The sequence below is a fragment of the Ursus maritimus genome, unplaced genomic scaffold (genome assembly GCF_017311325.1).
Source record: "Ursus maritimus isolate PB19 unplaced genomic scaffold, ASM1731132v1 scaffold_25, whole genome shotgun sequence".
Lineage (NCBI taxonomy): Eukaryota > Metazoa > Chordata > Mammalia > Carnivora > Ursidae > Ursus > Ursus maritimus.
This window is the reverse complement of record NW_024425008.1, coordinates 23,449,341-23,464,249: the sequence shown is the minus strand read 5'-3', so window position 1 is coordinate 23,464,249 and position 14,909 is coordinate 23,449,341. Positions and strand designations below refer to the sequence as shown.

The following is a 14,909-nucleotide window of genomic DNA, read 5'->3' as shown; positions in this document are numbered from 1 at the left end:
CCCCCCCCCCCCCCGCCCCTGTGGCCTGGAAGAGACAGGCGGCAGACATCAGTGGAACGCCCCCTACCAGGCCCATCATGGTCCATCTGATCCTGTCTAGCCTCTGCTCCTAAGAGACGGCGGCTCGCCTGGTAGATACCCCTCGAAGAAACCACCCCAAGAGCCTGCTCCCCCCGACTTGCTGTGTCCGTGCCTGGCAGGGAGCTCTCCTCTGCTGTCGTCCATCAGCCCTTCAGTGAGGCATGAGAGAGCACCTCTGTGGAAGGCATCACACCAGGCCCCGTTGGGACACAGGGGTTATGACACATTCACTGCCCCTAGAGAAGCTTATGACATGGGTGGAGAGATTATCTGTGTATGTAAATGGTGAGCACTGTGCCTTACACGTAGTAGGTTCTCTGTGAATAGCCATGGCTTGGAATAGGAACAGAAGCAGCAGAGATGCTAGACTTACTGCATGAGACCCGCCCATCCGCAGAGCCGCCTGTGAATAAGGTCCCCACGTGGCCGGGCAACTTCCTGGTCCTTCCCTGGTCAGCCCCCAGGGCCTCTCCAGCCTGCCTCTGTGTGTCCCTCGCTGCCCCCAGGGCAGTCTCCCTGGGCCCCGGCAGAACTGGTGTTGAGATGGTGTTAGACAGGTGTTTCTCTGCCACAGGTTCAAGGTGGATCTCACTCCCTACCCTACCATCAGCCGCATCAACAAGACCCTAATGGCCTTGGAGGCTTTCCAAGTGTCTCACCCCTGCCGGCAGCCAGACACACCCCCTGAACTGAGGGCCTAGCTCTCCGACTGTGCCCCATGGGGGAGGGGGCAGGGAGAGGGTGCAGAAGCAGAAGCTGGGGGTGGCTGAACAGGCCTGGAAACAAGCACGCACTCACTGGAGAAGCAGGAGACCCGAACTCCTTGAACTTGGACGCTAGCCCTGGATCCGCCTTCCCACTGAACCTCTTTGTGCCTCAGTCCCCTCATCTGTCCAGTGTGGGTAGGGTGGGGGAGAGGATGCTGGGAGGAAGGGGGGCAGGAACATGATCGGTCGCCTGTGTCGTGGGGCAGTCGTGAAGATGAGGTGAGAATGTAGCCTAAAATGCTTGGCGGGTTCACCAGAGACGTAAGGGAGCCTGCGCGCCTCTTCCCAACCCCGCGGCTGTGCCTGAGTCCCGAGAACGCCCACATCGAAACGTGATCATTAAACTGAAGCCCAGCCTCCAGACTGGTCAGTTAAGGCTAAGTTGCGTTCCAGAAGACGAACACTCTTCTTAGCTGGAATCCCTGAATCTGGGCCGGGAGAGAAACAAGTCCAAAATCCTGCCAGAGAGAATCCGGTCAGATCCAGAAGAGAACAGATAGAAGCAGCAGGAAAGAAAGCATTTTGTGACCAGCCGAGTTCCCAGGGCTAGAATGGTACCAGTAAGTGTTCCACTGGGGCACGGAGGGGGAAGCTGGCCCTCTCAACCCAGTCCCACACCTTCAGGGCCAGCGGCCTCCGGACCAGTCCCAGGAGGAGGCACTTGGAATAAATCCCATCATGAAGGGCCCTGGGAACCGGAGGCAGGCTCCTCCATGGGCAGCGTGACCCGCCACTGCCCGGGCTGGCTCCGGACCCCACCCAGGTAGCAGCTTACCTTGAGGTCCCTTCTGGAAGTGGAACAAGATGACTTCTCCATCCTGTACCTGAGATTTCATTTCCCCTGCATGGCTAAGGCTTAAATAGTGAAATCAGAAGTGTCTGGTTCAAATGGAAGCCACCGCTCTCAGTCGTGAGTCCCATTTCTTCAGCCCTGATCCCAGGGCACCTAGTTCTCCCATCCTCCTGGGCTCCTTTGTGGCCTTTCTTTCCTGAACTTGGGCTCCAGGCTTTAGGGTGACCAAAGCGGGCCACTCTTGCTCCTGAGACGCGCTGGTCCTGGCAGAGCCAGAAACAAGCACAGGGCGGTACGTGAGACAGAGCAGGGATGAGGGCGACTCGGTGGCTCCTCCTGCCCCGCCGCCATCTTTCCCCCAGCTTCCTCCAGACTTGCCTGGCTGGGTGAAGCTCCCACCTGGGCTCTCTCCAGGAAACCTTGACTCAAGAGACTAATCTCAGCCCAGGGATCAGGACTTGCACCTGATTTGGACGTTGGAAGTTGAAGGTGAATAAAGGCCCAGTAGAGTGTAAGACAGCAGGAACCCCTGGCAGAGGAGGCTGGCCCTGGAGAGGCAGTGGGATGGGCGAGGAGCAGTGAGTGCGCAAGGCCAGATGGGGTGCTGCTGCCACTTGCCAGGGAAGAAGGAGGCGGCTGCTCTGCCCCCCTCCGGCAGGCGCTTTTGGGAGCCCAGATGATCGGAGCTGGTTTCCACCACTGCTGAGGTTACCACCTTCCACCCCTTCCTCCTCCCAGTGCCATCTCCAGGCAACAGACAAGAGACTTCTGGGAAGTAAGGGAACTGGATAGAGTCCGCATCCAGGACACGGTACAGGGACAGACAACCTGAGACTGCTTCCCCTGCCCCAAATGATTCTAGAGAAAACTCGTTACACTGAGGGGGTGAATGGGTTTTCCTGGAAGAAAACTGGTGGCTGTCCTTCTCCAGCTAGTAATGGGCTCGCCACCCCTGCCATTCAGTCCATCAGCTTGCAGTGAGCCTTCCCCAGTGACTTCCCCACCTGGGAGCTGGAATGTGTGGCCTTGTGACTGGGAATGTGGCAGACATGGCCCTTGCTCTTCCTGAGCTCTTGTCCCTCACTTCCTCTGGGACGTTTACTTGGTCACTTGGAACTCTCCTGTTCAGCATGCTTAGTCTGTTACCTATCTGCTTGTCTGTCCAATCCAAGATGACTTCTGGGAGTTGCCGTATTTCAGCTCAGGTCTTCTCCTAGACACTGTCAGAGTATTAACTCGAACCGGAGACTCTATCAGCCATCCTGAAACTGGTGGCAAAAGCCTAATGGATTGTAAGGAAACCTAAATCAGGTAAAGTGGTGATACAGCCTCTGTTGTCAAAACATTATCGAAACCATCCCTCGTCTGTTGCACAAAACTCACTTTACATTAATTTTTCTCAAAGTTCCCATAGTTCCGGTCCTCTAGGTCAACAGTTTTCTGGTATATGTCGGATGTACATTGAACATCAGCTGTGGGGGGCTGGGAGGAGAGAGAACAAGTGTTGTGGGTTTTCCTCTGGGCTCAGCAGAGATCCTTGGAGTCCCATTTCTGAGGCTCTCCTTCCTGGGTGAGCCTCCACCCCCAAACTCAGACAAACCCGACCGTCCCCCACAAAAACAGAAATGTGTCCAAGCCAGAGAAACTCACCCTGGGCTCCTCTGGGGTGACTCACCTGGAACGTGCTGGGTTCCTGCAAGCATCCCACATGGATTATCTGCACCACTCAGAGGAAGTGACTAAACTTTGTGGCTCTCGGCTGCACTGGCTTTACGAGGACAGTGGTCCATCTTCCTTTTTTTTTTTTTTAAGATTTTATTTATTTATGTGACAGAGAGAGAGACAGAGAGAGATAAGCAGAGGGAGTGGGAGAGGGAGAAGCAGGCTTCCCGCTGAGCAGGGAGCCCAATGTGGGGCTCAGTCCCAGGACCCTGAGATCATGACCCGAGCCGAAGGCAGACACTTAACAACTTATCTCACGATGTTTTCATAAAGGAGACTTTTGTCTTTTAAAGCTAGAACCTGAACCTCGGAGCGCTCCACACAGCTGGTAGCACCACAGGCTCGTCTCAGGACCGGGGCTGGGGATCATCCTTGCTACCTTCTTCGCCTAGACCTGAGGAGAGTGCCTGGGCTCTCCAGGGCCTACAACGACTTGGGTGTCTCCCGCAGGCTTCGGGGGGCCGGGCCTGTGAGGAAGTGGTGGCATTGGGGGGCTGCAAGACAAGGCAGGCCCAGGCAGCCCCCGCCTCAGGGTGAACTGGGGTAGGAGTGTGTGGAGAGGGGTGCTGGGATGCGCAGAGGCTCTGGCCTTGCCGAAGGACCACAGCTTATGAGAAAGGAGAGCGGTCTGGTTTCTGGGCTTACAGTTTTGAGTCAGAGAGAGGCTGTCACTCTGTGTTCCAACCCTGGGCCCTCCGTGGAGTCCAGGTCACAGCATGGTTAGCTTGACCTGCTGTTGAGGGATGTGGAGACCCGAGACTTTGCTGGTTCCAGCATTGGGAATCCTCCTCTGGGGATCTGTGGCTGGACACATGGGAGACAGGAGAACCCTCTTTATTCCTAGAGGAACTCAGCTGTGCTCCAGGGAGTGAGAGAATTTCTAACCATCTTCCCTGCCTGAGAGCAGAGTTCCCTCCAGCATCTCTAGGGCTGCACTCCTGACCCCCCGTTACCCCCGTGCCGTGCAAGGTGGCTAGCCTTGTTCCGTAAGTGCTTGTTAGATGGAAACTTGTCCTTCCTGTACAGCCATGGCTGGCAACCCCCTCCCCTCCTGGAATGTCTCTCCTCTTTGGGGGCCCTAGAAGATCATGAAGGAGCAAAAATTGCCCTAAGTGCTCAGACTGGTCAGACCAAATGGCTGTGAGACTTAGCAATAATTAGGCTTCTCTAAAGGGTTTTGAAGACTACCTCTTCTGTGACTTCCTGGTCTGCAACTAAGTTCTTGTTTTCAGGGGTCGGAGGTATCTCTCGATTCAAAACCATCACCTGATAAAAAAATAAAATAATAAAATAATAAAAAAACAAAACAAAACAAAACCATCACCTGTCTAGGGGATATTTTCCAGCAGGGGCCTCTCTCCACAGGCTGAGTGGGTGGTAAAAGTCCTTCATTTCCACCTCAGTTGTCAGGTCTGTGGAGAACAATTGGCAGATCCCTGACTCTGGACGTCAGAGGCCACAGGGAGACCTGTTCTGCAGCCACGGTGGGAGCGGGCCCAGGGGATGACGGGCAGACGCTGGAGTGGCCTGATGCTGCCAATTAGTGCAAAGGGTCTTTCACTGCTTAAGAAGTGGGAAATCCTCCTAAAAGGATGAAAACAGTAAAGAGGAGCTGCCAGGAAATACTTGAGGACAAAGTAGACTATATAGGATTTTGTTCCAAAGCAAAATACATATCCGTTGAGGGAAGTAGTAAGCTTACTGACCACGCGGCTCATACACATACTCCTAAGGACTCATTGTATCGGCTCCTCCTAACTTTTAAACATAACTTATTTGGTTCTCGATTCCAAAGTCACCAGCAGGCATCATTCCACTTTGGGAGAACCTGTGAAGTAACATGGCCGCAGAATTTAGCCAGAACCTCATGGGTTAAAGCACATCAGATGGAATGTCAAGCGCTGCAGCGTGTAATCCCGAGCTGGGTCACGGTCAGTGAAATGACAGGAGTGCCCTGTCATTTTTATTTTATTTATTTATTTACTTATTTATTTTTAATAATATTTTTTTATTATGTTAGTCACCATACAGTACATCCCTCGTTTTTGATGTAATGTTCCATGATTCATTACTTGCGTGTAATACCCAGTGCACCATGTGATACGTGCCCTCCTTAATACCCATCACTGGCCTATCCCAATCCCCCACCCCCTCCCCTCTGAAGCCCTCAGTTTGTTTCCCAGAGTCCATAGTCTGTCATTTTATTATTTATTTATTTATTTATTTATTTATTTATTTATTTATTTATTTATTTTTATTTCAGAGAGAGAGAACAGGGAGAGGGGCAGAGGGAAAGGGAGAGGCAGAGAATCTCAAGCAGCCTCTGGGCCCAGCATGGAGCTCGAAGCAGGACTCAGTCTCACGACCCTGAGATCATGACCTGAGCCAAAATCGAGAGTCAGACGCTTAACCGACTGAGCCACCCAGGAGCCCCTGATAGGAGTGCCTTTAAAAGTTAAAAAGTAACCTTCAGTATGGGGCACCTGGCTGACTCAGGCAGTGGAGCATGCAACTCTTGATCTTGCGGTTGTGCATTCAAGCCCCACGTTGGGTGTAGAGAGTACGTAAAACTAAAATCTTTAAAAATGAATAAATAAAATAAACTTCAATGTGTTATGTGTTAGCGGTGACATATTACACGCAGCATACCCAGACATAACTCATTAAAGACCTCTAGATCCATGTAGTCCGCCCGGGCTTTTTACTGGTTGTGCTGTAGTTTGGTGGACGGATTATATTCATTTAACTCACAATTATTTCCAATCTCTTCCTCCTTTATACACCAGCCTCTAAACTATGTTGCAAGGAAAGCAGAGAAAGATCTAACAGGCTTTTCATAGAACCACACATATCACTGAGGAAAAGCTTTCAGTGGTACCCTTCCTGCTCAGATTAGGAGTCTTTGTCATTTTGTAATAAACGCCAGAGACGTGCACAGGCAGCATTTTAAGAGATGTCTAAGACATCTTAGGACGTCATTTTTGAAATGAAAATAGACTGAATTAATATCACCCAGACCGTGTTCATGATTACCCTGGTGTCCAACATACCAGTTCCAAATTTGAACACAGGAAGTTCATTGGAAAATGAACATCACTGGAAACCACCAGATACTGATTAAACTGTATAATGTTCTATTTAGTGATCATCGCTCTAAACCCACTTTTTCTGCCCTTGGGCCAAACCCGGTTCCCATTTTGTAATACTCTGCCATGAATTTAAACACAGTTGAAAGATCTGTCATTAATCTCATTCTCAATTTTTTTCTTAATTGTTGATTTTTCTTAAATTTTTATAATCAATAGATTACAGAATAATTCATATAGGTTTATAGAATACCTTTTGTCTAGGAGGAATGCAGAGATGAATTAAAAAATGTAAAATGTAAATCAGGTTCATTAAGATAGAACTCAAACGTTTCAGGTGCATAGTGAAAAAGTTTATTTAGGACAGATTTCAAAACTTGGAAGAGAAGACAAAGAGAAATGCACAAAAGCATCACAAAACTGTTACATAATATAAAAACACAAGAACTGAGCTATTTAAAGACCCATAGCTCAGGAATCATCTGTGTATCACAGCAACACATTCAGTGCCACAGGGTGGTAAGAGAAGGTATTTTAAAGGAAAACCCACTCAGCAGGACAAAACGATTGAATGACAATTTGGTACGGAGCTCTTAGAAATCACAGGAAATGTTGACAGCGTTTCTCTGGGGATACGTAAAACAAGATGACTGCAATAAATGACTTGTTGGGCTATTTTCTACTTTAAAGAAAAGACGGCGACACCGTTTCCCTTCCGGACCCCTTTCTGTAACATCAGTGCCAACGCACGGTAGAGAACAGTAAGGAAAGAATGCCTTTGTGGTTGCCAATTGCTTAAATGTTGCCAAGAAAGCATACTCATCTTTGAATCAACCGACAGATCTCAGTGCATGGCACCAAACCAGGCCTTTCAGGAATACAAGCTAAATGGCATGAAGTAGTTCAGGAAGTCTGCAAGCACCTCCCTCTCTTCCAAGTATCCTTACCCAAAGTCCGGCTTTCTCAAAATCCATCACTTCGATTACAAAGCAAATTTCTCCTGAGAATTTCAAAATGCTTCCCATCACTAAGGGCGAATGGGTACGCCAGAGTCATGGGTTACAGGATGGCTTTCTCTAGACTTGACTTGCTCTTGAACGTGGCTAAATGGAAATAATTCAGCTTGATTAAATAAAAACAACTTCACTTATGGGACAATAATCTCAGAAACGGATGTCAGTAGAGTTTTTAATATAGAATTTCTTAGTAAAATGTACTAATTAGGACATGAGAGAAGGAATTAAGATAATGTTTTCCAGACGATTCTTGGCCTGAACCTAAAAATCAACAACAACAACAAGGAACGTTTTCGACGGAGAGATATCAAACCTGAGTGAAGAAATGAGTTCAGGAAGAGAACTCCTAAAGCTGACTGTTAGCTAAGGGCTCTTCTGGAACCCTATATGCTAGAATATTCCAAACCTAAACTCCAGACTTGCTCATGACCTTATATAGCAACTTTTAGTTGCTATATAGATCATTTCACATATATTATTTGACCCTTAAATAAGTACTTAAAGGGACAGAAAACTATGGAATTTAAGCCTATATATCTAGATTTCTGAGACACCTTCTCCTCAAGTCTCAGGGTAAAGAAGAGCCATGAAATTAACTCTGGTCCACATGCCTGGAGCCTAAAAGAAATCAAAGTACATATAATGGCAATCAGATCATGAGTTCAAACCAGTGACCAGGACCACAAATAATTTCAAAGCCAGCATCTTACTTTTGGACTTAGTTTGTGAGGGAACGACTATTTGTAAATGAACTCCATCCCAAGGCTCTGGGCAACTGGGTTTTCTTAGCTTAATGACAATAGATTCAAACAGCAGGGGCTTTGTGTGGCATTCGTGGCTCAGGCAGGGACAATGCAACACTTCAGAGGGAGCGGTGATTTCTGAAATCTGGCCACACGACACTTAGCAAAGTTTCTCTCACCCTTTGGGTCCCAAATCCTGCCCGAACCTCAGAATCTAAATAACTCCGTAGATATCAAAGGAGTGCTCACAGGTGCTGGATGGGTTAGACAGAGCAAAGGGGTGACACTGACCATCACCAGGTACCCACTGAGCCAAAGCAGTGTTTTTCTGGGTGCCTCCCCCTTCTCCAGGAAAGCAGCCACCGAGAACCAACTCCCAGGCGGTTCTTCTACTTCTGAGAACACTGAGGAGCCCCAAACTCACATTACAGTTGCCTGTATAGCCAGTGACAGACAACAGTTCCTGTAGATGGAAGGCTTGCTCTATTTATTACTCAACTCAAATAATTTGTTGTCTTCATCAGTATCTCACTGACACATCCTCCTTCATTCACTTGGTGAGGTTCACAAGAGTTCCAACTGACGACTGGACAGCCCCACAAATCTCCCAGCTATCCCAATATGGGACTGTAAGTCACAATCCCTCCCCGGTCCTACTTCTAACGGAAGCTGACTGCCTTACCCTCTCAACAAACACTGTTAATCAATTCTGGTTAATCAGGTAAACAGAGGCCTTAGATACCATTCTGCCAATGCTAAACAATATGGTAAATAATCAAGACATCAGAGAGAAATGGAGGGAGCCTACTCCCTCTTTATCTCTCAGTTATATGGAAATAAGGGCCCAGGGACAGGATTCTGTGTGAAGACTGAGTATTTGGCCATAAAGATACTCATCACAGACGGCGTTGCTGGAAAGCACCCAGCTTGTGATTGGTTTTAGACACCCATTCCCTACTTACTTCCCAAAGAATCATGCATCATGGCTCCCTGAGCACAATCCAACGCACAAAGAACGCAATGACTTGCTCTCTAAAGAACATAAATCCCTGAATGTGCTACCGCTCACAACAGAAGAAATGAAATGACCTTCCTTCCAACTCACCTTCCAACTCTCTTCAACCACTGAGATTCTATAGTGACGGTGCTCTTCCCTTTTCCAGCCAATTCAGGTTTCCAGGAGTTCTACACTGTTAGCCAGGTGGAAAGAGACTAAAGACCTTTAACTAGTGGACCTTTCAGGCCCAGGAGAAATTCTAAATGTTAGCTCTTAAAAGGGAGAACAAACTAGTCCATTTACGGCTGTGTGTATGACCATCCCACAAAGATTACAGAAGATGGTGAGTCCTACCCCTTACAGGGAGGTCAGCCTAGAGGGGCACAGCTTGTGGCTTGAGGCCCTTCTGTGATTTGGTCAAAATTAACCAATTTCGTCCCTTTCTTGGCCACAGTCGAAACCAACTGGGGCTGCAGGGCCACAGCCGCACCCCCTCCCAGCCTCGTGCTAGTCTCACCACCCTTTGCACGGCACTGGACTCTAAGACCCAGAGAATAGGGAGGTGAAATGCAGCCGTGGGTCAGGGGATTACACTTAGTAGAGGAGACCTACTCACAAAAGATTCCTAAAGTCGATTCCGTTGGAAAAGACAGCAAAGGGGGTTGGTGTTTCTCCAACAAGCACAATGAGAACCAGTAAGCTTCTGGCTTAAAGAACAATTCCAACTAATGACATACAGACAAAGAACTAAACAAAATTGGGATATGAGCAAAATTTCAGAATACATTTGACAGTTTATCTCTCTTCCCCTCATTTTATTGTTTTTTTTTCTTACTATCAATTTTAAAAAACAGTCCTCAAGCTTCACAAAACCATTTCATTCCTGCCCTCCCTCACCCTCCACTGAAACAATAGTCCTTTATGTAAAGGGTAGGGTCACTCAACTCCATACCTTAGAATTATATACCTCGGGGTTAAAAGGCAGCTTTTTGCAGAAAAATAGTCTTAAAAAATCAATATAAAGATACACTTTAGGATGTGGGTTTCACCCAATTCTTTCAAAGAGGAACTGGGTGGGGCTCATCAAAAACATCTAAACTCAGATATTTTCTGTAACTGGTTTTACAATAATATCTAATCCCATTGGTTAATAAAAGACAGAGAACTCTCAGATTTAACTCTTTCGTATACACATAATAAGGGGCAATATGTACTTTTAAAAAGTCTGAGATTTCCTTTCTTAAGTAATATTTTTTTAAAGTGCATGAATTATTAAAAAAAAAAAAAAGAAGCAGAAGAAGAATGGCCTTATCTCAAGTTGTTACCTACTTCCATCACAAAGCTATTCATTGTCTAAGGATAGAGTTTTAAGTTCGGAGGTTTGAGGACCTGTTGTAAAGCAACAGATTAAAGTCCTTCTAGAGTAGCCTCCCGGCTCCCCTCCCTCCAGGGTGCCAGTTCGAGAAGAAAAGAGTGAAGCTCTGGCCTGAGGAAAGGGGAAATACAGCAGGAGTTTTTGAAAGATGGAGATCAAGAAACATTTTTTTTTTTTTAAATGTGGGAGGACCATCTTCCAAGTAACTCATGCTGAATGAAACAAATCTGCTAAAAAATCACGGGTCCTCTGACACAGGAGAGCTGATGTCTGTGCAGGGAACACACTTTAACTGGACACTTGTCAAAAGGAACAGAATGGGAGAATCGTTTTTGTTTTAATGAATTAGCAGCTTATAATTTTAAAGCCTATGTGGTGGGTATAGCTAAGGGTGTTTACTATCTACTTTTAAGTTCTCTGTTTGCTGAACATTTTTCGTGATGAAATGTTAGAACAAATTAACACTTTAAATAGGTCTTCCTTTCTAAAAGCTCCAACAGTGTGGCAAGGCTAAACAAACTGAAGAAATTGAAGAAGCCAGCCGCTCTGTGTAGAGAATTTCAGTCTCTCCCCCACTACAAAGCGCTCTCTTCCGACTGTTGGTTAGTGTTTATTTGTGCTCTGGAGAACAGGGTGAGACAGATGACTTTGATTTCATTGTTTGGTTCGATAAACTTGGGCAGGGAGAGATTAAGGAAAGGACTACCACTGAGGATTTGCTGGGCTGCGAAATTCTCACTAATTACATGTGCTTCCACAAGTAATATTTGGTCCCTAAAGTTTGATGATTTCAGAAATTTAGTAGAAGAGGGAATGGATCAGATAGTGACAATATCTTCTTGTAGCCATTTTGTGTGAATGGGACAAAGACACACCCGTGCAGGATGAAATGTAACCATGTCCAGGACTTCAAAAGTGCCCAGACAATAAGAGGCACACAGAGGTGATGGGAACAGGCCCCTCCGGCTTCCCTGGTGCACCAGAACTAGGATGCCGAAGAAAATAAGTACCGAGCATCTCATGGCAAAAATAAACGGAGAGTGTTGTCCTGGGGTGCTTGCTCTGGCCTGACAGCTCAAAGCCAGAAGTTAATAATAAACAGGAACAATAAGCAAGGCTTGAGCTGACTAGAGAACAGCTCAGTAGAAACTTCTTTTATAAGGATTATTCTCACTTAGCTAAGGCGTGACTCAACTTTGGCGCTGAAAGAGTGCTCCCTCGGCTTATCTGATGATGACATGACGCACAGCGAGTCTGCTTTTCGTGGCTCAAACAGTCACTAGAATAATTTCTAATTTCTTACAAGGTAGATGCATTTTGGCCAGTGTCCTCTACAAAACGCACTGAAATAGAAGACAAGGGAGGTAAGGTGCTGCTCAGTCCACACCATCCTGTCCTACTTGAGGCTCTGCTCCCAGGACGACACAAAGTACAGGCTGTCTGGCCCTTTGTTCCGGGACACAGATTCGACTACAGAACTATGGTGAGGGGCCCTGGTCTTCGAGTTCCTGCCCCCCTAGCGGGGGGAGGCTTGGCGCAAGACACCTGCAGGAAGGAATGGGCCAAAGGAACCGTCATGAAGAAGATGACCCCTCGGAGTAGGACTCTGAAATCCCAGAATCAGACGATGTCCTGATTGGCAAGTCAATTCCTCTGCACTCCATCTGGGCGATTGGGCCGGATCCCTCACAACCTAGAATTCATCACAGGGGGTGCCAGGGTAAGATGGTATCATCCATCTCAGAAGGGCAGATTCCTCCCAAAGCATCCCGGGACTGACCTGCAGGAAGGGAACATTGTCACTTCCTAACATTTCCTAAAATCGTCATCTGACTCCACGGAAGAGAGGGCCTCAATGGCTCAGAGCAGACCGAAGCCTTCTAAGAAACAGACAGAACTGTCTCAAAGGCAAAATGAAATGTGCTACAAAAATAAATAAAGTAATAAATAAATCGAATTATTCCTCAAAATTCTAAGGCAGTAACAGACTCGACACAAGGAATAAGAAACAAGGAGGCACAGACGAGCACAGTGGTGCCTTCTGTGCCCGAGGCCCTGCGCTGCTGCTCCACTGATTCCCCCCCCCCAGCACTCCAGCCTCCGGGCTAATGCAGGGGGGAAGGCAGTCGCATGCAGCGGGGGTGGGGGGGGGTGATGCAAGCTTTGGCCTGGTAAAGAACAACTCCCATCAGCAGTAACAGTGAAGTTTCATTACCTTTTCTAAGAGGCTTTGAACTCCGAAAGCTTGAAGCCCTCAATGCAAGAAACTAAATCCAGAAACACTGGAAACCCGATGGGTTCTGAAGCAAAATTTCTAAATAACACCCCTACCCTAAAGATTAAAAAAGAGTGGTGGGGAATCGGGAGTGTTGTATTTTTTTAACCTTCTCTCTCAGATTATACCCCTTCTTCTTTGATTATACAAGAAAAGTAATGCAGTAACACTTGACTTTCAAAGGTGTGGATTCTGAGATCAATCCAGTACCTACTTCCCACCTTTTCCCCTCCAACCCAGCACCCTGGCTACCGGCCACGACCTCTTGAAGCAGGAAGTGATGGAGGCGGTTACCCCCCCCAGATGTTAGACTACGTGATCACCACTTTAGACGGCATGGACGGTCTTGCTGTAAGGGCACGGACACAGACGTGGGGAAAGGCAAGAGGAGGGCAAGAGGCAGAGCCGCAAAATCGGGACCACTGACACCCCTCCAAAGGCAGTGAGGGCTCCCGGCCTGTGCTACAGACCACGAAGAACCAGCAGGCGGGAATATGGCAGTGGTGAGAGGCTGGACGGAGCTTTCTCCATCCAAGAGGCTGGGCTCCTTCACGGACAATGTGCTTTTCATCCTCCAGAACTTTCAAAAGGTGGAGAGTGGGTGCCACTGAACACATCTGCAACAAAGGCTCCGGGAGAGGAGAGAGCAGCAACTGGAACACCCTGGACCCAAACAGACCTGATTGTAAACGATAACACCCAACCTCCCTTTAGGCTTTTGCCTGACGGGGTCCTTCACAGAGGGAGTTTTGCTGGAGTCTGAAGCAAGAGGAGTGTGAGTCAGGGACCACAGAACAGGAGCACTACACCACCACCTGCGGAAGCCAGGAAGGGGGAAAAGCTACGTGGGGTCAACAGTCAGGCATGCCAGGCAGGACGTGAGGGTCGGGAGCCTCATGCTCAACTTTGAGCTCTTGCCTATCCAGAACAAGAGGCGCCGGCTGTGCGCCTGCCCCGGCCCCGCCTCCTGCGCCAGCGGGCCTTCAGCTCGTGTAGTAGATGTGGAAGTACAGAGTCTTGTTGCGGAGCAGGGAGTAGGAGTTGTCAAACTTGAGCAGGTAGATGCCCTCACCGGGGTAGTCGTGGCTGCCGGCCTGCACGTCTCGGTGGCTGTCCCGCCGGTACACAGGCATGACCTCCCCGTAGCGACCTCGAAGGGAGCTCCTGGAGCCTCTCTCCACATCGCCAACGGGGACAGGGTCTGTGTGAGCAAAACGGCACGGTGTCTGGGTGTGACTTCAGAGACAGAATAAGTCCGATCTCAGGGTAAAAGAATGGACCAGGTGACTTAGGGGCTTTTAGCCAGGGAGATGCTCTTGCCCTCCTACAGGACTTGGAAATGTCTGCTGGCCTTCTGACCATCCCAGCAACTAGTGGGTGATATTGGCATTCGGTGCCCAAGTGTCCAGGAGCACTTAACATCCGGAGAGTACCTGCTCAGCAAAGAAGCGTTCCACCCCAAATGCCAGTGATGTCTCCACTGAGATACAATGATTTAGCCTTATAGAGCCTATTTAGTTCCAGAAGTGTCTGGACATTTCTAAGGGTGAGAAAAGATACTTATTTTATTATTATTTTTTTAGATTTGTTTTACATTTATTTATTTGAAAGAGAGAGAAAGCAGAGAGAGAGAGCACACACAAGTGGGGTGGGGGGGAGGGGGAGAAGCAGACTCCCTGCTGAGCAAGAAGCCTGATGCGGGGCTCAATCCCAGGACCCCAGGATCACAGCCTGAGCTGAAGGCAGACACTTAACCAACTAAGCCACCCAGGTGCCCCTATTTTATTTTTTAAAGATTTTATTTATTTTTTTATTTTAGAGAGAGAGGAGAGAGTGTGAGCAGTGGAGAGGAGCGGGGGTGGGGGGGGGATCCCAAGCAGACTCCCCGCTGAGTGTGGAGCCCGACACAGGGCTCAATCTCGGTACCCTGAAATCATGACCTGAGCAGAGATCATGACCTGAGTTGAAACCAAGAGTCCGATGCTTAACCAATTAAACCACCCAGAAGCCCCAAGAAAAGATATTTAGAAGGAAAGATTCTGACATCTTTTCAT

The 14,909-nt window shown here is 48.1% G+C and overlaps 2 protein-coding genes across 5 annotated transcripts in view; one reads left to right on the top strand and one right to left on the bottom strand.

Annotated features, from left to right (window-relative positions):
• The window catches only part of GSTZ1 (glutathione S-transferase zeta 1), a 9,814-nt gene extending 8,605 nt beyond the window's left edge, over window positions 1-1,209 (top strand). For both annotated transcript variants that reach the window (XM_008699321.2, XM_008699314.2), the window contains exon 9: window positions 656-1,209. In XM_008699321.2, the coding sequence (XP_008697543.1) occupies window positions 656-782 (127 nt within the window). In that variant the 3' untranslated portion in view covers window positions 783-1,209. The remainder of the gene's footprint in view (window positions 1-655) is intronic.
• Window positions 1,210-1,347: 138 nt separating this feature from the next.
• The window catches only part of TMED8 (transmembrane p24 trafficking protein family member 8), a 44,694-nt gene continuing 31,132 nt past the window's right edge, over window positions 1,348-14,909 (bottom strand). The window contains exons 6-8 of one of the 3 annotated variants that reach the window (XM_040641608.1): window positions 13,928-14,056; window positions 4,552-4,629; window positions 1,348-4,167 (exon numbers count right to left, since the gene is read on the bottom strand). In XM_040641608.1, coding sequence (XP_040497542.1) covers window positions 4,592-4,629; window positions 13,928-14,056 — 167 coding nt within the window. In that variant the 3' untranslated portion in view covers window positions 1,348-4,167; window positions 4,552-4,591. Of the gene's footprint in view, window positions 4,630-6,780; window positions 14,057-14,909 lie in introns of those variants that run through there. The other 2 variants (XM_040641607.1, XM_040641605.1) reach the window with 2 other exon arrangements.